The following is a 25,837-nucleotide window of genomic DNA, read 5'->3' on the forward strand; positions in this document are numbered from 1 at the left end:
AGAAAGTGTAAATAACGACAAATAAAGATAGAATACTATTAACCACAGCATGTAAGTGTAAAACAACCACAACAACTTTAGGATTTGAAACACACTTGCCACCCTGGACACCTCCGAATTCGGGAGATTGGTGGGGGGAATATTTATAGCTACAATACACTGAAATTCAAGTATTTCTTTTATATATCTTTCTTATATATATATATATATATATATATATATATATATATATATATATATATATATATATATATATATATATATATATATATAAAGAAATACTTGAATTTCAGTGTTCATTTATTTCCACATATATATGCACACACATAACACTCGTCTCTACTCATTGTTGTATTTGAAGTGCAATGCTTTGCAGCCAGTAGCACAGTCTTTGAAGGAGCATAGGTATGGGCAGCATCTGTGGCATTTCATTTGCAGGAAAGAAGTGATTTTAGGCTTGAATTCTCTGTCACTATCTTTTTTTGGACATTACTACTTGCCGTAGTTTTGAAGCAATGCATGATTGGAATCGGGATGTTGCGTGTCAGTGTATTAATGTGCCGGCTGGAATAAACACACGCTGAGAAATAGCTCCGTGCCTGCCTACTTTATGGCTTATAGATAAAGCTATGGATGACGGAGACATATATACAAACCCCGTTTCCATATGAGTTGGGAAATTATGTTAGATGTAAATATATGCAAATCCTTTTCAACCCATAGTCAGTTGAATGCACTACAAAGACAACATATTTGATGTTCAAACTCATAACTTTATTTTTTTTTTGCAACTAATAATTAACTTAGAATTTCATGGCTGCAACACGTGCCAAAGTAGTTGGGAAAGGGCATGTTTACCACTGTGTTACATGGCCTTTCCTTTGAACAACACTCAATCAATCAATCAATCAATCAATCAATCAATCAATCAATGTTTATTTATATAGCCCTAAATCACAAGTGTCTCAAAGGGCTGCACAAGCCACAACGACATCCTTGGTACAAAGCCCACATAAGGGCAAGGAAAAACTCACCCCAGTGGGACGTCGATGTGAATGACTATGAGAAACCTTGGAGAGGATCGCATATGTGGGTAACCCCCCCCCCCCCCTCTAGGGGAGACCAAAAGCAATGGATGTCGAGTGGGTCTGACATAATATTGTGAGAGTCCAGTCCATAGTGGATCCAACATAATAGTAAGAGTCCAGTCCATAGTGGGGCCAGCAGGACACCATCCCGAGCGGAGACGGGTCAGCAGCGCAGAGATGTTCCCAACCGATGCACAGGCGAGCGGTCCACCCCGGGTCCCGACTCTGGACAGCCAGCACTTCATCCATGGCCACCGGACCTGTGCCCCCCCTCCCCCCTCCACAAGGAGGGGGGGGGGCACAAATGTTTGGGAACTGAGGAGACACATTTTTGAAGCTTCTCAGGTGGAATTCTTTCCCATTCTTGCTTGATGTACAGCTCAAGTTGTTCAACAGTCCGGGGGTCTCCGTTGTGCTATTTTAGGCTTCATAATGCGCCACAAATTTTTACATCTAACACAATTTCCCAACTCATATGGAAACGAGGTTTGTAGATAGGATGTACTCACTTGTCATGTGTTGTAGATAGGATGTATTCACTTGTCATTGTACATGTGCATTGTACATTTAATTACCACATTTGGAGGTGTCGAAATCGCCACGTTGCCATCCAGCGCCGACTGTAGCGTGGCGTGCACCTTCCACATCTCCACCTTCATGTTTGCTTGTCCTCCTCTGCTGTCCTCAGACACTCAGCAAACTTGTGTGGGCTCCAAGTGATGTGCAAGATACCTGGAACATGTAAGCTGCAAGTTAGTCTCCATGAAATGTAGCTAAGCTACAGGGGAAGCTATCTCCGGAAAATTGTTGCAAACTAAACGGCAAAGGTAGCGAGCATCAACACTACATCTATGTATGTAGTTACACAATAACACTACATCTATGTATGTAGTTCAACAATAACACTACATCTATGTATGTAGTTCAACAATAACACTACATCTATGTATGTAGTTAAACAATAACACTACATCTATGTATGTAGTTAAACAATAACACTACATCTATGTATGTAGTTAAACACTAACACTACATCTATGTATGTAGTTAAACAATAACACTACATCTATGTATGTAGTTACACAATAACACTACATCTATGTATGTAGTTAAACAATAACACTACATCTATGTATGTAGTTAAACAATAACACTACATCTATGTATGTAGTTAAACAATAACACTACATCTATGTATGTAGTTAAACACTAACACTACATCGATGTATGTAGTTAAACAATAACACTACATCTATGTATGTAGTTACACAATAACACTACATCTATGTATGTAGTTATACAATAACACTACATCTATGTATGTAGTTAAACAATAACACTACATCTATGTATGTAGTTAAACAATAACACTACATCTATGTATGTAGTTAAACAATAACACTACATCTATGTATGTAGTTACACAATAACACTACATCTATGTATGTAGTTACACAATAACACTACATCTATGTATGTAGTTACACAATAACACTACATCTATGTATGTAGTTCAACAATAACACTACATCTATGTATGTAGTTACACAATAACACTACATCTATGTATGTAGTTAAACAATAACACTACATCTATGTATGTAGTTAAACAATAACACTACATCTATGTATGTAGTTAAACAATAACACTACATCTATGTATGTAGTTACACAATAACACTACATCTATGTATGTAGTTACACAATAACACTACATCTATGTATGTAGTTAAACAATAACACTACATCTATGTATGTAGTTACACAATAACACTACATCTATGTATGTAGTTAAACAATAACACTACATCTATGTATGTAGTTAAACAATAACACTACATCTATGTATGTAGTTAAACAATAACACTACATATATGTATGTAGTTAAACAATAACACTACATCTATGTATGTAGTTCAACAATAACACTACATCTATGTATGTAGTTAAACACTAACACTACATCTATGTATGTAGTTAAACAATAACACTACATCTATGTATGTAGTTATACAATAACACTACATCTATGTATGTAGTTATACAATAACACTACATCTATGTATGTAGTTCAACAATAACACTACATCTATGTATGTAGTTAAACAATAACACTACATCTATGTATGTAGTTATACAATAACACTACATCTATGTATGTAGTTCAACAATAACACTACATCTATGTATGTAGTTAAACAATAACACTACATCTATGTATGTAGTTAAACAATAACACTACATCTATGTATGTAGTTATACAATAACACTACATCTATGTATGTAGTTAAACAATAACACTACATCTATGTATGTAGTTATACAATAACACTACATCTATGTATGTAGTTAAACAATAACACTACATCTATGTATGTAGTTCAACAATAACACTACATCTATGTATGTAGTTAAACAATAACACTACATCGATGTATGTAGTTAAACAATAACACTACATCTATGTATGTAGTTACACAATAACACTACATCTATGTATGTAGTTCAACAATAACACTACATCTATGTATGTAGTTAAACAATAACACTACATCTATGTATGCAGTTACACAATAACACTACATCTATGTATGTAGTTAAACAATAACACTACATCTATGTATGTAGTTAAACAATAACACTACATCTATGTATGTAGTTATACAATAACACTACATCTATGTATGTAGTTACACAATAACACTACATCTATGTATGTAGTTACACAATAACACTACATCTATGTATGTAGTTAAACAATAACACTACATCTATGTATGTAGTTACACAATAACACAAGGTATTTGCTTTGGAGACATTCAGGCAGGGACACGGCCATTTAAGTTCCATACATACCCTCGTCCATCTTAGTGCCCCTGGGTATTGAATACATGGAGGAAGAGCTATTTCATTATTGTTACTAAGACCTTAGGCTAGGATGAGCAAATAATGTGTGTCAAACTCAAGGTCTGAGGGCCAGATCTGGCCCGCCACATTGTTTGATGTGGAAGCCTGGAAATAATGTGCACTTCCTTTTACTTGCTCTCATGTCTTCTTCAACTTGACAACTGTCTGATTGTGCAAAAACATGACATGCGCCCAAAGCTGCAGTTTTGTTTGTTGGACTAGAACAATGTCAAAAAGAGCAAATGTTTGTGATGTAATGCTAAAACATGTCGCATAGTAAAAATGCGGGGGGGCATTTTTTCACTTCATGAAAAAAAACACGTCATTTTGACAGTGTCTAAAGACAACATAAGCTTTGTGTTATAAGAGACTGTGAGTGTATTATTGTTTTGAGTTGTTGGAATCAAAAGCCAAGTTTATTTTGACTGTCGTTGTAAAGATCCAGCAGCTGAAAATCAAACCTTTGCTTAGTAGGCAAATAGTGAGAGCATTCCTGACTTGCTCTTTAGAGTTGTTTTCCAGTCCATTCAATGACTTGCACTTTACATCTCCAGATTTATTGTCACATGTGCAGACTTTTACCATTTTGTAATGTTCTGAATTTGGAAGAATATACCTGGACATAGTGAAGTTGTTTTTATTCCAGCAATGATATTTACAAGGTGAAACTAATAGTGTTCTCTCACTACAACACGCTTCACTTTACACGGCCTCGCTGTTACACCCATCTTTTTTGTGTGTGTATTTTTTTAGGCTTTTTTCCTTTGTTTTTACAGCACATGATTGCGCATTGTGTTCTGCATCCTGATTGGCAAAGGGACTGTAGACCATTGTCAATCAATCTTCTTATGCCATGTGTCCTGTACACTGCAGAAGGCCTTGTCTTACAGTCCGCTTATTTGGGACTTTTGTTTTACTGTCCACTACTTTCTGGACTTTTGTCCGCCTGCACTTGAAATGTCTGAGAAGACGGTAGAGGACACTATCAAATGAAGTCCAGTAGCTTGTCCTGGTGTTATTTCACAGCACATCTATTACAGGATCTTTGCAGGATAGGTTGCTAACATTGAACCAAAGAATGGCTTATTGTACTTGCACTAGACATGAATGCGTAGGAAACAACAACAACAAATATACATATCATATTTACATAGAAGTTTCCCAGATCTAGAAATGACATACCTGTGTCCTTCTCGCTTTACACTTTCATTCCTGTAGTTCTGTTCCATGGAGTGAAGGACAACTCCCTTCCTTATAGCTTATGCATGTCATGTGATGTCATATTAGCATGAAGGACATCAAACATGTCCTACTTGCATTAGGGCGTAAAGTAAAGTAGATTGGTGAAAGATGTTCATGATTATACAATATTACATCATTGGTATCATAGTCTTAAAAGACTAACATTGGCCACAAGTTCCTCACTCTGATTGACAAACACTTCCCCAAAGGCAACACCCTAAGAAAAGTATTCAACAAGAACAACATTAAATTGAGCTACAGCTGTATGAACAATATACGACAAATTATCTCAAACCACAACAAAACAATTGCAAATGAGCCGTCGGCCCCCGGACAGAGCGACTCCAAAACCAACAAAGGCTGCAACTGCCGCAAGAAACCTGATTGCCCTCTCAACGGGGGGTGCTTACAAACATCAGTTGTTTACCAATCTAAGGTAACACGCAAGGACATTAACACATCCGACACATATGTAGGATTAACTGAGGGAGAGTTTAAAACCAGATGGAACAAAGACAAGGCTTCTTTCAGGAACCAAAACCTGCGGAATACCACAGAACTCAGCAAACACATTTGGGACCTCAAAGACAATAATGTTGAATATTCAATAACATGGCAAATTATTGCATCCAGCACATCTTATAATAGTGGTAATAAAAGATGCAACCTATGCTTGAAAGAGAAACTGTTTATTATATACCGTCCAGACCTGTCATCCCTCAACAAGCGCAGCGAAATTGTATCAGCATGCCGCCACAGACGGAAACACCTCCTAGGTAACACATGAGCCAATCACCACGCCCCTACGCCAGCCTGTACCCACCCACTCTGTGCCCTATATAAACCATGGTATGTGAATGCTTCCATTAAAATCTCCTGATGATTGAGGGAACCCCTCATGAAACAGGCCTGTAGAGAAGAAATAGTCTTGTGATTTTTTTTCCCACACATACATATATATATATATATATATATATATATATATATATATATATATATATATATATATATATATATATATATATATATATATATATATATATATATATATATACAGGTAAAAGCCAGTAAATTAGAATATTTTGAAAAACTTGATTTATTTCAGTAATTGCATTCAAAAGGTGTAACTTGTACATTATATTTATTCATTGCACACAGACTGATGCATTCAAATGTTTATTTCATTTAATTTTGATGATTTGAAGTGGCAACAAATGAAAATCCAAAATTCCGTGTGTCACAAAATTAGAATATTGTGTAAGGGTTAAATTTTGAAGACACCTGGTGCCACAAACTAATCAGCTGATTAACTCAAAACACCTGCAAAGGGCTTTAAATGGTCTCTCAGTCCAGTTCTGAAGCCTACACAAACATGGGGAAGACTTCAGATTTGACAGCTGTCCAAAAGGCAACCATCGACACATTGCACAAGGAGGGAAAGACACAAAAGGTTATTGCTGAAGAGGCTGGCTGTTCTCAGAGCTCTGTGTCCAAACACATTAATGGAGAGGCAAAGGGAAGGAAAAACTGTGGTCAGAAAAAGTGTACAAGCGATAGGGATCACCGCGCCCTGGTCAAGATTGTGAAAAAAAACCCATTCAAAAATGTGGGGGAGATTCAGAAGGAGTGGACAGCTGCTGGAGTCAGTGCTTAAAGATCCACCACCAAGAGACGCTTGAAAGACATGGGTTTCAACTGCCGCATACCTCGTGTCAAGCCACTGTTGACCAAGAAACAGCGCGAAAAGCGTCTCACCTGGGCTAAGGAAAAAAAGAGCTGGACTGCTGCTGAGTGGTCCAAAGTCATGTTTTCTGACGGAAGCAAATTTTGCATTTCCTTTGGGAATCGAGGTCCCAGAGTCTGGAGGAAGACAGGAGAGGCACAGGATCCACGTTGCCTGAAGTCTAGTGTAAAGTTTCCACCATCAGTGATGGTTTGGGGTGCCATGTCATCTGCTGGTGTCGGTCCACTCTGTTTCCTGAGATCCAGGGTCAACGCAGCCGTCTACCAGCAAGTTTTAGAGCACTTCATGCTTCCTGCTGCTGACCTGCTCTATGGAGATGGAGATTTCAAGTTCCAACAGGACTTGGCGCCTGCACACAGCGCAAAATCTACCCGTGCCTGGTTTACGGACCATGGTATTTCTGTTCTAAATTGGCCCGCCAACTCCCCTGACCTTAGCCCCATAGAAAATCTGTGGGGTATTGTGAAAAGGAAGATGCAGAATGCCAGACCCAAAAACGCAGAAGAGTTGAAGGCCACTATCAGAGCAACCTGGGCTCTCATAACACCTGAGCAGTGCCAGAAACTCATCGACTCCATGCCACGCCGCATTAACGCAGTAATTGAGGCAAAAGGAGCTCCAACCAAGTATTGAGTATTGTACATGCTCATATTTTTCATTTTCATACTTTTCAGTTGGCCAACATTTCTAAAAATCCCTTTTTTGTATTAGCCTTAAGTAATATTCTAATTTTGTGACACACGGAATTTTGGATTTTCATTTGTTGCCACTTCAAATCATCAAAATTAAATGAAATAAACATTTGAATGCATCAGTCTGTGTGCAATGAATAAATATAATGTACAAGTTACACCTTTTGAATGCAATTACTGAAATAAATCAAGTTTTTCAAAATATTCTAATTTACTGGCTTTTACCTGTATATATCAATCAATCAATCAATCAATGTTTATTTATATAGCCCTAAATCACAATATATATATATATATATATATATATGTATGTGTGGGAAAAAAAATCACAAGACTACTTCATCTCTACAGGCCTGTTTCATGAGGGGTTCCCTCAATCATCAGGAGATTATATATTAATTATATTAATTATTAATTAATATATATATATATATGTATATATATATATATATATGTATATATATATATATATATATATATATATATATATATATATTTGCATAGATATATATAGATATAGCTATATAGTTATAATATATATAATACCAAAGGAAATTTAAAAAGAACATGAAAACCTCCCACATTCTAAGATACATTATAAAAACGATTAGCATCAAAGACAAAAATAATATCATGAGTGTAATATTTATTTTGTTTATTTTTTTTTTCTTTCCTTATGCTAATGTTGTTTCAATACATTGTTAAATATTTGAATATTTTTACGAAAATAAGTTGTATGTATTTGTTTTGAAAATTTGAAATGGACAAGTTTACTTTTATTTTCAGAATAAGTAAATAGTATATACTAAAATAGTTGTACCGGGGTTGGAGGGAAAAGAGCTGCTTACTTGTTTCTCTCGCGAGATCTGACAAGACTGCGCGCGAAGCAAACAGGGCGAGGATAAAGCAAGATGGCGTCTGACGGTGAAGACGTTATTGCAGTCGTCACAGTTCAGTGTTCTTAATCTGTGCGTCCATGTACACATATATGTAGGTTTGGTTGTTATCATCACTTCAGTCATCAACAATTGTGCCACCAGAGTAATGGACATTGGAACAGTGTATGACTGACTTGGTAGGATATGTACAGCGAGCGGTGGACATAGAGAGAGAGAGAGAGAGAGAGAGAGAGAGAGAGAGAGAGAGAGAGAGAGAGAGAGAGAGAGAGAGAGAGAGAGATCAGAAAGTATAAGAAAAAGTATCTGCTTTTGATTATTTACATTTGATTATTAACAATCCGGGGAGGGTGTTAGTTTAGGGTTGTAGTTGCCTGGAGGTGTTGTTTTAGTGCAATTTTGAAGGAGGATAGAGATGCCCTTTCTTTTACACCTGTTGGGAGTGCATTCCATATTGATGTGGCATAGAGAGAGAATGAGTTAAGACCTTTGTTAGTTCGGAATCTGGGTTTAACGTGGGTAGTGGAGCTCCCCCTGGTGTTGTGGTTATGGCGGTCATTTACATTAAGGAAGTAGTTTGACATGTACTTCGGTATCAGGGAGGTGTAGCGGATTTTATAGACCAGGCTCAGTGCAAGTTGTTTGACTCTGTCCTCCACCCTGAGCCAGCCCACTTTGAAGAAGTGGGTAGGAGTGAGGTGTGATCTGGGGTGGAGGTCTAGAAGTAATCTGACTAGCTTGTTCTGGGATGTTTGGAGTCTAGATTTGAGGGTTTTGGAGGTGCTAGGGTACCAGGAGGTGCATGCGTAATCGAAAAAGGGTTGAACGAGAGTTCCCGCTAGAATCTTCATGGTGCTTTTGTTGACCAGAGAGGAGATTCTATAGAGAAATCTCGTTCGTTGGTTGACCTTTTTGATTACCTTGGTTGCCATTTGATCACAGGAAAGATTAGCCTTTAGAATGGAACCTAGGTAGGTGACCTCATCTTTCCTGGTGATAACAATGTCACCCACTTTTATAGTGAAGTCATTGACTTTCTTAAGGTTGATGTGGGACCCAAACAGGATGGATTGTGTTTTACCCAAGTGTATGGATAGCTTGTTGTCAGCGAGCCAGGTGCAAGTTCTACAGAGTTCAGCACTGAGGATTTTCTCCACCTGTGACTTGTCCTTGTCTGATACCAGCAGGGTTGAGTCATCCGCAAACAAGAACAATGCACAGTCGCATGCTGATGACATGTCGTTTATGTATATTAGGAACAGTAAAGGCCCTAATATACTGCCTTGGGGGACTCCGCAACTTACTGAGGGGGGGGGGGGGGGGGGGGGGGGGCACGGTGCCGTTCACCTCTACCGCCTGTTCCCTCCCCTCCAAGTAAGATTGCATCCAGCTCCATGAGATTTTGTCAAATCCGATTGCTCTGAGCTTATCCAACAATATAGCGAGGTAGCCTCTGTCGGCTTCACCGTGACTCGGCGCATTGAGGAAATAGCCCAAGACATTGAGACACAATTGTTAGATCTGATTCAGCGTGGTACGCACTCCAGGTTGACAAATCTACAGCGTTACGGTGAGTTAAAAATCTCATTTGTTTTTTATGTTGTAGCTGCGTTTTATTTTGAAGGCATGTAACCGTTTTTCTTAGCTGTTGAGTGGAAAAAGAAGTTAAAACACAAATGGTAAAAGTTTCGTGACGTGTGCAATTTTAGAGGCATAGTTTTCTAAATTCTATTGTATTTTCAAAAATATTTAATATAGATATTTTTTTCAAAACACTTTATTCAGCATCAACAGTGCAGTACAACACAGTGTCTAAATAAGCAAGTGCTCACATTTATTTTGACATTTTTTCTTGTAAAACCATCCATCCATCCATCCATTTTCTACCGCTTATTCCCTTCGGGGTCGCTGGAGCCTATCTCAGCTACAGTTGGGCGGAAGGCGGGGTACACCCTGGACAAGTCGCCACCTCATCACAGGGCCAACACAGATAGACAGACAACATCACACACTAGGGACCATTTAGTGTTGCCAATCAACCTATCCCCAGGTGCATGTCTTTGGAGGTGGGAGGGGCCTATCCCCAGGTGCATGTCTTTGGAGGTGGGAGGAAGCCGTAGTTGAACCCACGCAGTCATGGGGAGAACATGCAAACTCCACACAGAAAGATTCCAAGCCCGGGATTGAACTCAGGGCTACTCAGGACCTTTGTATTGTGAGGCACATGCACTAACCCCTCTTCTACCGTGCTGCCCTCTTGTAAAACCTCCCCCACCAAATCTGCCCGCTTACCCCTCTACATGTAAAGCGACTTTGGGTACTTAGAAAAGCGCTATATAAATCCCAGTTATTATTATTATTATTATTATTATTATTACCCCTGACCTTTTCAAAACAAATACATGAAATTATTATTTTTTTTTTCTTCATAAAGAAATACAATCATGTGTGCTTACGGACTGTATCCCTGCAGACTGTATTGATCTATATTGATATATCAATCAATCAATCAATCAATCTTTATTTATATAGCCCTAAATCACAAGTGTCTCAAAGGGCTGCACAAGCCACAACAACATCCTCGGTACAAAGCCCATATAATGTATATATTGTGTTTTTTATGTTGATTTAATAATTAAAAAAAAAAAAAAAAAAAAAAAAAAAAAATATATATATATATATATATATATATATATATATATATATATATATATATATATATATATATATATATATATATATATATATATATACCGGTGGTTGGGGACCACTGCTGTATAGCACACACTGCAACTGATCCAGCTGGTCCCAGTCGTCAGAGAGATGAGAGCACGGAACGTGGAACCGCTGTGTCGTCCTCGGCAGTAAATCATCAGTGGGCGCTAGAGTGTGTCTGCTCGGCTCCACAAGGGGGAAGTGGGCGTGGAAAGGTTACGTAACTCCGCTCTGGCCGACATCCACAGTCCACGCTCTGACTGCTTGCCCACTGACCAACTCCTGCCACTTCTTATCTTATTGTCCGGGCCGCTAAAAGGCTGAGCTCCAGTTTTCCCTGGTCTCTAACAAGCTGTGATGCTGTTACACTGCAGGGTTAGGAACAGCTTGGATCATTCCTTCAAATGTTCCACTTCCATTCACACATTTAAAAAACATGTCTTGAAAAAATATATCACTCTTGAATCAACACTGCAGGTAATACTATGATCAATGTTCATTACAAACTAAGTGTGAGATATAAATAATAATGGAAGTGTTTGTATATAGTATATAATTGGTGCAAAGGTGTACAAGGATATTTCACATGCCTTTACTGTGTATATCATTGAACTGTGTTCATGTTGTGTATAATGTGTATTTATAATATGTTGTACAAAGGACATTTCATCATTTTCGGAAGTTCATCTTGTACTTGACATTGTTTATAGGGTTAGGCGCAGTAAGTGTTCAACTTCAGCCTAAACACTTTCTCTCTGCAACATTTTCTTTTTCAATCTATGAATGTACAACTGTTTGTTTATTTTGTTGACCATTGACCGAAGAACAATAATAAACTAATGATGATGAAGATGTATCTGTGCAAGTGAACAATTGGATCCACAAGGGACAACAACCCTTTCCACAGACTACACACACACACATCAGAAACATAAATGTTAGAAGCCTACAACAATATATGTGAAGAAGACTTTAGGATTAAAAGTGAAGATGTGAGGTGAAATAAGTACAAATGCAGCAATAAAAACAAGCAACTCCACTCACGATGGCTCTAAAGTTCAGTGATGTGTTGCTAACTTCAGCATTTTTCTTCTTTGTTGATGTTTTGCAGTAGTTAACATCCATGATGTAACAATGCTGCTAATCTACCAGAGTCCACATTTTGTTAACCATTTTATTCAGTCATACTTTTAGTTGGATAATAACATCAATTAAATAAAATAGAAAATATGCATGGAAAAAATCCCTAATTAAAATAATAAGATGTCCTCCGTTTAACAATGAGAAAATAGAATAAAATAGTAGCTACATATATAATATTCAAGACATGCACACAACTTAAATAGTAAGTACAGGACAACATATAAGACTAGAAGATGAGAAGCACTACATACAACATCAAATATACATTCATATTAAACATGCTGTGTTTTTAAACTACATTTAGCACAATCACTGTTTAAGTGTTTTTACATCCCTGCAGCTTCCATGACTGTTACACACTTGTGTTTACTGACCTGATACTTAGACCAGAACCTTTTAACACATGCAGTGCAACTAAACGGTTTCTCACCAGTGTGTGTTCTCATGTGTGTGGTCATGCGTTCCTTTATGGAGAAACTCTTCTCACAAAAAGGGCAAGTAAAAGGTTTCTCACCTGTGTGTGTTCTCATGTGCAATATCATTTCCTTCTTAGTGTTAAATCTTTTAACACAAGCTGAACAAGCAAAAGGTTTCTCTCCAGTGTGTGTTCTCATGTGTGTGGTCATGATTTGCTTGCTGGAGAAACTCTTCTTACAAAAAGAACAAGTAAAAGGTTTCTCACCTGTGTGTTCTAATGTGCAATATAATTTCCTTCTTAGTGTTGAATCTTTTAGCACAAACTGAGCAAGCAAAAGGTTTCCCTCCAGTGTGTGTTGTCATGTGTGTGGTCATGTTACGCTTTATGGAGAAACTCTTCTTACAAACAGAGCAAGTAAAAGGTTTCTCACCTGTGTGTGTTCTCATGTGTAATGTCATGTCATTCTTAGTGTTTGAATCTTTCAGCACAAGCTGAACAAGCAAAAGGTTTCTCTCCAGTGTGTTCTCATGTGTCTGGTCATGATTTGCTTGCTGGAGAAACTCTTCTTACAAACAGAGCAAGTAAAAGGTTTCTCACCTGTGTGTGTTCTCATGTGCAATATCATTTCCTTCTTAGTGTTGAATCTTTTAGCACAAACTGAGCAAGCAAAAGGTTTCTCTCCAGTGTGTGTTCTCATGTGTCTGGTCATGTTAAGCTTTGTGGAGAAACTCTTCTTACAAACAGAGCAAGTAAAAGGTTTCTCACCTGTGTGTGTTATCATGTGTAATGTCATGTCAATCTTAGTGTTTAATCTTACAGCACAAGCTGAGCAAGCAAAAGGTTTCTCTCCAGTGTGTGTTCTCATGTGTGTGGTCATGCGTTCCTTTCTGGAGAAACTCTTCTTACAAACAGAGCATGTAAAAGGTTTCTCACCTGTGTGTGTTCTCATGTGTAATGTCATGTCATTCTTAGTGTTGAATCTTTTAGCACAAGCTGAGCAAGCAAAAGGTTTCTCTCCAGTGTGTGTTCTCATGTGTGTGGTCATGTTTTGCTTGCTGGAGAAACTCTTCTTACAAACAGAGCAAGTAAAAGGTTTCTCACCTGTGTGTGTTCTCATGTGTAATGTAATTTCCGTCATAGTGTTGAACATTTTAGCACAAGATGAGCAAGTAAAAGGTTTCTCTCCAGTGTGTGTTCTCATGTGTGTGGTCATTTGTTGCTTCCTGGAGAAACTCTTCTTACAAACAGAGCAAGTAAAAGGTTTCTCACTTGTGTGTGTTCTCATGTGTAATATCATGTCATTCTTAGTGTTGAATCTTTTAGTGCAAGCTGAGCAAGCAAAAGGTTTCTCTCCAGTGTGTGTTCTCATGTGTGTGGTCATGTTACCCTTTTGGAAGAATTTTTTCTTACAAACAGAGCAAGTAAAAGGTTTCTCTCCTGTGTGTATTCTCATGTGTGTGGTCATGTCACCCTTTCTGAAGAAACTCTTCTTACAAACGGAGCAAGTAAAAGGTTTCTCTCCAGTGTGTGTTCTCATGTGTACTGTAAAATGACTCTTCTTTCTAAATGATTTCCCACATTCAGAGCAGTCAAAGTGTTTGTTGTTAGTGTGATGTCTCGTATCACCTTTAGAGTCATTTTTACTCTCCAAAGGTTTTTGGATGTGGTCACTGTGATCAGAAGAGTGTGACATCATGTGGTCCATGTCTGACAGTGGAGCAAAGATGCTGTCTGGTTCTGACTTGATATCTTCACAATGCTCTCCATCAGCTTCTGTGATGTGTTGACTTACAAGCTCCGCCCCTCTGTTCTCCTCACTTTGACTGTGATGAAGCTGTAAGGACTGAGCTTCATCTTCATCATGAAGCTGCTCCTCTTTAATGTGGGAGGGGGCCTGTAGCTCCTTCTGTCCCACACTGGTGTGCCACTCCTCTTCATGACTCCCCGCTGACACCCGCTGGACGTCTGCAGAACAAATGAGGTGTTACTGTATTGAAGTTTGCAGTATTCAAACTATTGACATGTGAGCTAGGCCAAATAGACAGTGATGGGCAAGCTACCTGGACAATGTAGTAAGCTAAGCTACAAGTTATTCTCAATTAAATGGAGCTAAGCTATACTCTCAATTAAATGTAGCTAAGCTATACACTGCAAAAGTAGCTTGCCACATCAAAAAAAAAAAAAAAAAAAAAAAAAAAAAAATATATATATATATATATATATATATATATATATATATATATATTGGCCCACATGTATAATATCAATGTTTATGTTGTCCATGGAAAGAAGTTAGTAAGAAGCAAAAGAAAAACAACCAACCATGGATGACAAAAGGACTGAAAAATGCTTGTCACAAAAAAAAAACACATTATATGGAATACTAATAACACAGACTTCTATAAATAAGTATAAGAAATAAAAAAACAAGCTAATTGGTGTACTAGGAACATGTAAGAAGGAATACTACAGACAATTATTAAAGAAGAACAGAAACAACATGAGAGCAACATGGGGCATCCTAAATAGCATCATTAAAAATGCTGCTAAGAAAGATTACCCCCAGTACTTTCTACATGGAAATACAAAAAATGACAATATGAACCAAATAGTTGAACGTTTTAATGATTACTTTGTTAATATCAGAAACAATGTGGAACAAAGATTTCCAAATGCAGATGATGGATCAGTTGAGGACTTGAGTGAGCTCATAGACAGAAATCCCAATTCCATGTTTCTTAAGAACGTGACAAAAGAAGAAATAATCAAAATTGTAAAACATTGTAAATCCAAGACCTCAACCGACTGTCATGGAATAGATATGGTAACCATAAAAAAGGTTATAGAAGACATTTCAGAACCTCTGACATATATCAGCAACGTATCATTTCTAACCCGCAAATTCCCTGACAAAATGAAAATTGCAAAAGTCGTACCAATTTCTAAGAATGGAGACATACACCAGTTTACTAACTACACACCAGTTTCATTACTTCCACCATTCTCCAAAATCATGGAAAAACTATTCAATAGCTGATTAGATTTATTTATCAACAAAAGTGGGACGCTGGTGGAGAACCAATATGGACTCCCAGCAAATATCTCAACATCTGGTCAACATATGTACAAACCCGGTTTCCATATGAGTTGGGAAGTTGTGTTAGATGTAAATATAAACGGAATACAATGATTTGCAAATCTTTTTCAACCCATATTCAGTTGAATATGCTACAAAGACAACATATTTGATGTTCAAACTCATAAAAAAAAATGTTCTTGCAAATAATCATTAACTTTAGAATTTGATGCCAGCAACATGTGACAAAGAAGTTGGGAAAGGTGGCAATAAATACTGATAAAGTTGAGGAATGCTCATCAAACACTTATTTGGAACATCCCACAGGTGTGCAGGCAAATTGGGAACAGGTGGGTGCCATGATTGGGTATAAAAGTAGATTCCATGAAATGCTCAGTCATTCACAAACAAGGATGGGGCGAGTGTCACCACTTTGTCAACAAATGCGTGCGCAAATTGTTGAACAGTTTAAGAAAAACCTTTCTCAACCAGCTATTGCAAGGAATTTAGGGATTTCACCATCTACGGTCCGTAATATCATCAAAGGGCTCAGAGAATCTGGAGAAATCACTGCACGTAAGCAGCTAAGCCCGTGACCTTCGATCCCAAAGGCTGTACTGCATCAACAAGCGACATCAGTGTGTAAAGGATATCACCACATGGGCTCAGGAACACTTCAGAAACCCACTGTCAGTAACTACAGTTGGTCGCTACATCTGTAAGTGCAAGTTAAAACTCTCCTATGCAAGGCTAAAAACCATTTATCAACAACACCCAGAAATGTATTGTATTGTATGCATGCATGTCTGATGTATCATGTTGTAAGCATGCATGTGTGATGTATCATGTTGTATGCATGCATGTGTGATGTATCATGTTGTATGCATGCATGTGTGATGTATCATGTTGTATGCATGCATGTGTAATGTATCATGTTGTATGCATGCATGTGTGATGTATCATGTTGTATGCATGCATGTGTGATGTACCATGTTGTATGCATGCATGTGTGATGTATCATGTTGTATGCATGCATGTCTGATGTATCATGTTGTATGCATAAATGTGTGATGTATCATGTTGTATGCATGCATGTCTGATGTATCATGTTGTATGCATGCATGTGTGATGAATCATGTTGTATGCATGCATGTCTGATGCATCATGTTGTATGCATGCATGTGTGATGTATCATGTTGTATGGATGCATGTGTGATGTATCATGTTGTATGCATGCATGTGTGATGTATCATGTTGTATGCATGCATGTGTGATGTATCATGTTGTATGCATGCATGTGTGATGTATCATGTTGTATGGATGCATGTGTGATGTATCATGTTGTATGCATGCATGTGTGATGTATCATGTTGTATGCATGCATGTGTGATGTATCATGTTGTATGCATGCATGTGTGATGTATCATGTTGTATGCATGCATGTGTGATGTATCATGTTGTATGCATGCATGTGTGATGTATCATGTTCTATGCATGCATGCATGTGTGATGTATCATGTTGTATGCATGCATGTGTGATGTACCATGTTGTATGCATGCATGTGTGATGTATCATGTTGTATGCATGCATGTCTGATGTATCATGTTGTATGCATGCATGTGTGATGCATCATGTTGTATGCATGCATGTGTGATGTATGATGTTGTATGCATGCATGTGTGATGTATGATGTTGTATGCATGCATGTGTGATGTATCATGTTGTATGCATGCATGTCTGATGTATCATGTTGTATGCATGCATGTGTAATGTATCATGTTGTATGCATACATGTGTGATGTATCATGTTGTATGCATGCATGTGTGATGTATCATGTTGTATGCATGCATGTGTGATGTACCATGTTGTATGCATGCATGTGTGATGTATCATGTTGTATGCATGCATGTCTGATGTATCATGTTGTATGCATGCATGTGTGATGTATCATGTTGTATGCATGCATGTCTGATGCATCATGTTGTATGCATGCATGTGTGATGTATCATGTTGTATGCATGCATGTGTGATGTATCATGTTGTATGTAGGGGCGGCGTGGCGCAGTGGAAGAGTGGCCGTGCGTGACCCGAGGGTCCCTGGTTCAATCCCCACCTAGTACCAACCTCGTCATGTCCGTTGTGTCCTGAGCAAGACACTTCACCCTTGCTCCTGATGGCTGCTGGTTAGCGCCTTGCATGGCAGCTCCCTCCATCAGTGTGTGAATGTGTGTGTGAATGGGTAAATGTGGAAGTAGTGTCAAAGCGCTTTGAGTACCTTGAAGGTAGAAAAGCGCTATACAAGTACAACCCATTTATCATTTATTATTTATGCATGCATTTGTGATGTATCATGTTGTATGCATGCATGTGTGATGTATCATGTTGTATGCATGCATGTGTGATGTATCATGTTGTGTGCATGCATGTGTGATGTATCATGTTGTATGCATGCATGTGTGATGTATCATGTTGTATTCATGCATGTGTGATGTATCATGTTGTATGCATGCATGTGTGATGTATCATGTTGTATGCATGCATGTGTGATGTATCATGTTGTATGCATGCATGTATGATGTATCATGTGTTGTATGCATACATGTGTGATGTATCATGTTGTATGCATGCATGTGTGATGTATCATGTTGTATGCATGCATGTGTGATGTATCATGTTGTATGCTTGCATGTTCCAAATAAACTCAACTCAACTAACACTTGGTGGACATTCAAGCCACAAAATGCAAATGGAGTATTGTTGGTGTATTTTGGATGGTTATAGAGGACCTCCCATTGGCTCCATTGCAAGTGGACTTTTATTTACATTTATGAGTTAGAATTAGGGCTGGGTGATGTATGGAATATACTGGATATATCGTGGGTTTGTCTCTGTGCGATACAGAAAATGACTATATGGTGATATTGGAGTATACGTTCTCACACAGTTGCTTTTAGCTGCAGGCATTACACTACAGGCTCTTCTCACTCTTTCTTGTCTCTCCTTCTCACAGAGACATAAAACAAGCGCACCTTCTTACATACGTCACATACTGTCACGTGTGCAACATCATACGCTCTCACGGAGCAGACAGGTAGCGGCATGGTAACGTTAGCTGTGGTGCTAGTGGTAATATGAGAGAAAGAAGGTGCCAATCTGGTAACAAATGAAGGAAGAATTAATTCCCAAGACAAACAGCAGGGGGTCCATCGTCTGGCGGTGGTTTGGCTTCAAGCGGGTAGATGGTGAACAAGTATGCGGCAAAAGCGTTGCTACAAAAAGTAGCAGCACTGCTAATGTAGCATCATTTGAAAAGTCACCCGCTAGAGAATGAAGAGTGCTTGAAACTCTGCATGTCAACATCTCCGTTCGGTGCCACACCCACAAAATGTCCAAGCAACCATTTCCAGTTTAACACCATATGAAACAAATAGTCAACAATATGTGACTATTGAGTGTATGTCCTTCACATAGTGAAGGACATACACTATTTGATTTCCTATTATGCAGCTAATTTTTATTTGACACTTATTGAAATATCTTATGTGACATCATGCACAAAAGTGCACTTTATTTGTTTTAAACTATTGTAGTGGTGTTCTGTACAAAAAGTGCACTTTAATTTAGTGTTGTTTTGATGTCATCTTAGTGACATCATGCACAAAAGTGCACTAATACCGTATTTTCCGCACTATAAGGCGCACCTAAAAACCACAAATTTTCTCAAAAGCTGACAGTGCGCCTTATAACCCGGTGCGCTTTATATATGGATAAATATTAAGATTCATTTTCATAAAGTTTAGGTCTCGCAACTACGGTAAACAGCCGCCATCTTTTTTCCCCGTAGAAGAAGCGCGCGGTGCATGCTGGGATATGTGACGTTTCATTTCCATTTGTGTGTTTATGTAAAGACCCCAAAATGGCTCCTATTAAGTGTGTTGTCTGTCTAATTATAAATAATGCAGACGAGGCGTGTTAACTGAGTTCTCAACGTTTACTCACAGCGTGCTCATAACCACATTCTAACTGCCAGCATACAACGCTTCTCAGGGCTACCGCGCATGCTCGTAACTATCGTTGCATGCTGGGTAGTGTAGTTGTTATATTTGCTAGCTCATAACAGCACATTGAGAGACACGCTTACGCGCTTAATTCAATACTCGCCGTCATTCCGGGTGGATTGACAAAAGACCTCCAGCCGCTAGATATTGGTGTCAACAGGGCATTCGAAGCTAGACTGCTAACTGCGTGGGAACAATGGAAGACAGAAGGCGAACACACCTTCACTAAGACGAGGAGGCAGCGCCAGACGACGCCAACATCTGCCAGTGGATCGTAAATTTGCCCAACTTTTCACTTCGGACACCGAAGACGAAGGATTTACGAATGAAGAATAACTTCAGAAAGTGAGCGCTATGTTTATTTTGTGTGTTGTGACATTAACGTTCGAGCAACATTATGTTGCTATTGCTCTGCACTATTTTGAATTTTACTATGTTTGTGATTGCACATTTGCGTACATTTTGGGAGTGAACAGAGTTGTTAGAACGCTGGTTTTTAATATATTATTAAAGTTTGACTGACCTATCTGACTGTTTTTTTGACATTCCCTTTAGCGCAGCGTAGGCGCGGCTTATAGTCCGGGGCGGCTTATTGGTGGACAAAGTTATGAAATATGCCATTCATTGAAGGTGCGGCTAATAATCCGGTGCGCCTTATAGTGCGGAAAATACGGTACAACACATCTCCATAGTCAATAACAGGTAAAAAGGTTGTTTCCACCAATTTCTGTTTCACAGTAAAAGAAAAGCAAGACTTGTTTCTATAATAAAATCCCAGTAAAAGTTTCAGGTTTTTTTTACAACATACTGAATGTGCTCCTTAAAACTCAAGTGGTCATCAATTACAAATCTTGAATATTTAAAAGCAGACACTAACACAATGTGTTGCCCATTTCTTGTTCAAATGTTCTCACACAGTGCTGATCTTACAGTTTTTGATGTGGTTAAGAACATACACTTTTGTTTTCTCTGCATTTAAAAGCAGTTGAAGATAGCAAAGTTGTTCTTGTACTCTGTCAAATGCTTGTTGTAGATATTTAAAGGCCTCAGCAGGAGTGGGTGCTGTGCAGTATATGACAGTATCATCAGCGTAGGAATGGAAAGTTGAGTTCAGAATATTCTGTCCAAGATTATTAATTATTAATTAATAATGGGCCCAACAGAGAGTTTAGAGATCGGTCTGTAATTATTTAGATTACTAGGGTCACCTCCTTTTAATAGGGGGATTACAAGGGCAGATTTCCAATCCAAGGGGATTTCATTTGAAATTAGAGTAAGGTTAAAAATGTGAGTCAGTGGTCCAGCTATAATTTCACCTGCCAACTTTAGGAAAAGCGGCTCCAACTTATCTGAGCCAGCTGGCTTTCTAGGTTTAAGTTGTTTTAGAGCAGGGGTGCCCACACTTTTTCTGCAGGCGAGCTACTTTTCAATTGATCAAGTCGTGGGGATCTACCTCATTCATATATATCATTTATATTTACTTATTTATGAAAGATATGTTTTTGTTAACAAGTGAAAGGTGTTTGATGATAATGCAAGCATGTTTAACACATATAAATGATAAATGATAAATGGGTTGTACTTGTATAGCGCTTTTCTACCTTCAAGGTACTCAAAGCGCTTTGACACTACTTCCACATTTACCCATTCACACACACATTCACACACTGATGGAGGGAGCTGCCATGCAAGGCGCTAACCAGCACCCATCAGGAGCAAGGGTGAAGTGTCTTGCTCAGGACACAACGGACATGACGAGGTTGGTACTAGGTGGGGATTGAACCAGTGACCCTCGGGTCGCGCACGGCCACTCTCCCACTGCGCCACGCCGTCCCATATATAGTTAATATTGTTAATAAATTAAAGGTGTTTAATGATAATACAAGAATGTTTAATACATATAGTTAATATAGTTAACAAGTTAAAGGTGTTTAAAGATAATGCAAGCATGTTTATCACATATAGTTAATATTGTTAAGAAGTTAAAGGTGTTTAAAGATAATACAAACATGTTTAACACATATAGTTAATATTGTTAACAAGTTAAAGGTGTTTAAAGATAATGCAAGCATGTTTATCACATATAGTTAATATTGTTAACAAGTTAAAGGTGTTTAATGATAATACAAGCATGTTTAACACATATAGTTAATATTGTTAACAAGTTAAAGGTGTTTAATGATAATACAAGCATGTTTAACACATATAGTTAATATTGTTAACAAGTTAAAGGTGTTTAATGATAATACAAGCATGTTTAACACTTATAGATTCCTTTCTTTCATGAAGACAAGAATATAAGTTGGTGTATTACCTGATTGTGATGACTTGCATTGATAGGAATCAGACGGTGGTGCTGATAACGTCCGCATTTTCAAATGGAGGAGAAAAAAAGTCCTCCTTTCTGTCCAATACCACATGAAAGTGGTTGGTTTTTGGCATCTTATTTGTCCAGCTTCCGTACTCCTTTGTATACACTATACAAGAAATACATTGGCGGCAAACTCCGTAGCTTGCTAGCTTGTTTACGCCAGCTTTCTGAGACTCTTATTTTGGTAGCGCAGGCAGGATGAAGCAGCGCTTTTATTGTGCAACTGTGCAGTCGGTCTTTGGAGTTTTGACGACAGGTACGGCGCCAGAGTCTGTTGAAATAAAAAGTGTTTCTCGCCTTCCTGTCGGTAATTTTTTCTTAATAATGTGCTGGCAGCAGCCAGCGTCATCTCAGAAGACCCTCGGGTGCCGTGAATGTCAATCAAGTGACGAAAGTGACAACATAGTGAAGATTTATTATCGCTCATTTTTAGGACTATTTTTTTAATGCCTGGCTGGCGATCGACTGACACACCCTCCGAGATCGACCGGTAGCTCGCGATCGACGTAATGGGCACCCCTGTTTTAGAGCCCTCATGACCTCTGTTGTGGTAAAGAGCGTAAAGTTAAAAACCTGGGTATTTTCAACGGTTCTTTCCGGAGTTAGCGGAACTTCAGTAGAGTTGTCAGAATTATAGAGAAAACCAGAGGTAATAAAATGATTATTATAATGACTACCCATTTCTCTTCTGTCACTTACTCTGACACCATCAACAAGTATACTAGGTGGGAGATTGACTGAATTACAGCAGGTGGACAAAGATTTGATGATTTTCCAAAAGTTCTTTGGGTGTTTGATGTTTTCAGTTGTTGTGGAGAAATACAATTCTGATTTGACTTTCCGAAGGAGAGAGGTAAATTGATTTCTTAATTGTCTAAAATTCAACCAATCTGCTTCTAACCCTGACTTGCGTGCCCTGGCCCAAGCAGCATTACGCTCATGCAATACATCTGACAGGTCCGATGTAAACCACTGATTGTCACGTCCTTTAACCCTACATTTTCTAAAAGGGGCATGTTTGTTCACTATACTCAAGAAGTTTCCGTGAAAATATTTCCAAGCCAGTTCAACATGATCAAAAAGAGCAATTCTATCCCAATTAAAAAGATGCAAGTCATGTAAAAAAAGCTTGCGTCTCAAATAATTTCATATTACCGGTATGTTTTTCAAGAAGACGAGGCTTGCTTTTAGGATACCTTGTGTCTCGCACTACTGCAATCACACAATGATCACTCACATCATTAGGGAAAACACCAGATGCAACACATTTAAAGGGCATATTTGTTAGAATTAAGTCAATGAGTGTAGCTTTTTGAGGGCATTTAGGATTAGGTCTTGTAGCTGAGTTAATTAATTGTGTTACATTTAGAGATTCACACTGTGCTTTCAAAGAGTCAGACACAGATGTGAGCCAGTCCCAGTTCAAATCACTATTTCATTGTATTTCAGTTGAGACAGAAGCTTCACAAGAGTAGATAGGGAATTACTAGGGGCAGATGGAGGCCTATAACACCCCACTGCCATAATGTGGTGATTTCTAGCTAATTCAATTTCAAGTGCTAACAGTTCAAGTTCTTTACTTACTGATTCAGAGAGCACTAATTTAACATCAAACCTCTGCTTAATATATATGGCCACTCCACCACCTTTTCTTTGTCGGTCAGTACGATAGACATTATAGCCATGAATGTAAATATCTTCATCAAGCACAGATTGTTTAAGCCAAGTTTCAGATAAGACTACAATATCAACATTTGTTGAGTTTATCCAGATCTTTATCATATCCAGTTTAGGGAGTAAACTCCAAACATTGATATGAATAATCCCAAAACCAGATCTAGTTTTAAAATCCGCAGGTGTAAAACATTGTGTAGGTGTATCAAGGCCTGGATTAGTCTCAACATTTCCTGAGAGCAATAACAATAATATATTTAAACATTTGCACTTAAAGTTACCATCTTTTGAGTCGGTCTTTAATCTGTGAAAGTAAGTGCTCACAATAGGGGAGGATGCAGTAATGTTGACGTGATCTCTCAAAACAAGGAAACAATAAGAATGAATGGACTCTACCATAGTATGCAGCCATTTTGTTTTGTCCAAAGTCACAGAAATCTTCAACTGAGATAAGGCCGAGGTTATTTTGTAGCTGCCACTATGATGACATGTCAAATTATCAAATATGTCAAACTGTGCATCTTGAAGTAGCATAGCTCGTGAGTGGGGGTGACCAGACCCATTTGGGACACCAGTAAAACCACACAAAAGTATAAAACACAATATAATAATTTGTGACATAGTGAGAGGAGAAGTTCCACTTGTTTTACCACTTTTGAAGATGTTAGCAGACAGGGCTAAAGACTAGCAACCAAGGCCGATGGGTGGAAGCCCGTAGACGAAGCCAATGGCTGGAGGCAAACAGCAGGCCGATGGAAGGCTAGTAGGCAGGTCGATGGTGGAAGGCTAGCAGGCAGGTCGATGGTGGAAGGCTAGCAGGCAAGTCGATGGTGGAAGGCTAGCAGGCAAGTCGATGGTGGAAGGCTAGCAGGCAGGCCGATGGTGGAAGGCTAATAGGCAGGTCGATGGTGGAAGGCTGGTAGACAGGCCGATGGTGGAAGGCAAGCAGGCAGGTCGATGGTGGAAGGCTGGTAGACAGGTTGATGGTGGAAGGCTAGCAGTCAGGCCGATGGTGGAAGGCTAGCAGGCAGGCCGATGGTGGAAGGCTGGTAGGCAGGTTGATGGTGGAAGGCTGGTAGGCAGGTTGATGGTGGAAGGCTAGTAGGCAGGTCAATGGTGGAAGGCTAGTAGGCAGGTCTATGGTGTAAGGCTAGTGGCGCGGTTGGTAGAGTGGCCGTGCTTGAGGGTTCCTGGTTCAATCCCCACCTTCTACCAACCTAGTCACGTCTGTTGTGTCCTTGAGCAGGACACTTCACCCTTGCTCCTGATGGGTCGTGGTAAGCGCCTTGCATGGCAGATCCCGCCATTAGTGTGTGAATGAGTGAATGAGACGGGATTTTCAGAATGTGTTTGTTCTATTTTTAAACAAAGAAAACAATCTGCAGTTGTCTTTATTTTTACGTTATCTTGCCGTAATTTTACCAGTCCGGCCAACTTGGAGTAGATCTTCCTCCATGTGGCCCCCCATCTAAATATAGTTTAAACACCCCTGGCCGAGATCTTCCTGCGAAAAGCAGATACGAGAAAAAAATCTAATTATGAAACGGAATAGATCCCTAAAGATTTGTTGAGTAATATCAAGGATTATCCGTCGGTGGCGTTCCCAGACATGTGGAACTATCTTGAGTTCCAGACGTCATTCTAAACCACAAATTGTGGTTTAGGATGGAAATCCTCGGTTACACTTACAAACGTTGCTTGGCGAGATAAATGAAGAAACCATACTTGGGGTTTATGGCACGTAGCAAAAGGAAATGCACTTTCAACCCACTGCACTCGCAGTGAGCGAACTCGACCACAAGGTAGCGCCA

At 38.7% G+C, this 25,837-nt stretch overlaps 3 protein-coding genes across 3 annotated transcripts in view; 1 reads left to right on the forward strand and 2 right to left on the reverse strand.

The window, feature by feature from the left end:
* LOC133570610 (uncharacterized) overlaps window positions 1-5,299 on the reverse strand; it is a 33,174-nt gene extending 27,875 nt beyond the window's left edge. The window contains exons 1-2 of the mRNA XM_061923297.1: window positions 5,178-5,299; window positions 1,664-1,820 (exon numbers count right to left, since the gene is read on the reverse strand). Of these exons, the coding sequence (XP_061779281.1) occupies window positions 1,664-1,747 (84 nt within the window). The 5' untranslated portion in view covers window positions 1,748-1,820; window positions 5,178-5,299. The remainder of the gene's footprint in view (window positions 1-1,663; window positions 1,821-5,177) is intronic.
* LOC133570515 (uncharacterized) overlaps window positions 1-25,837 on the forward strand; it is a 905,074-nt gene that overhangs the window by 48,055 nt on the left and 831,182 nt on the right. The gene's annotated exons all lie outside the window — the stretch shown is intronic.
* On the reverse strand, window positions 12,287-25,749 carry LOC133570555 (uncharacterized). The gene is made up of 2 exons (XM_061923238.2): window positions 25,716-25,749; window positions 12,287-14,810 (listed from the first exon to the last, which is right to left on the reverse strand). Exons 1-2 carry the CDS (start codon window positions 25,747-25,749, stop codon window positions 13,327-13,329), a joined length of 1,518 nt encoding a protein of 505 aa, XP_061779222.2. The 3' UTR covers window positions 12,287-13,326.

This window comes from Nerophis lumbriciformis, linkage group LG28 (assembly GCF_033978685.3).
Source record: "Nerophis lumbriciformis linkage group LG28, RoL_Nlum_v2.1, whole genome shotgun sequence".
In the NCBI taxonomy this organism is placed as follows: domain Eukaryota; kingdom Metazoa; phylum Chordata; class Actinopteri; order Syngnathiformes; family Syngnathidae; genus Nerophis; species Nerophis lumbriciformis.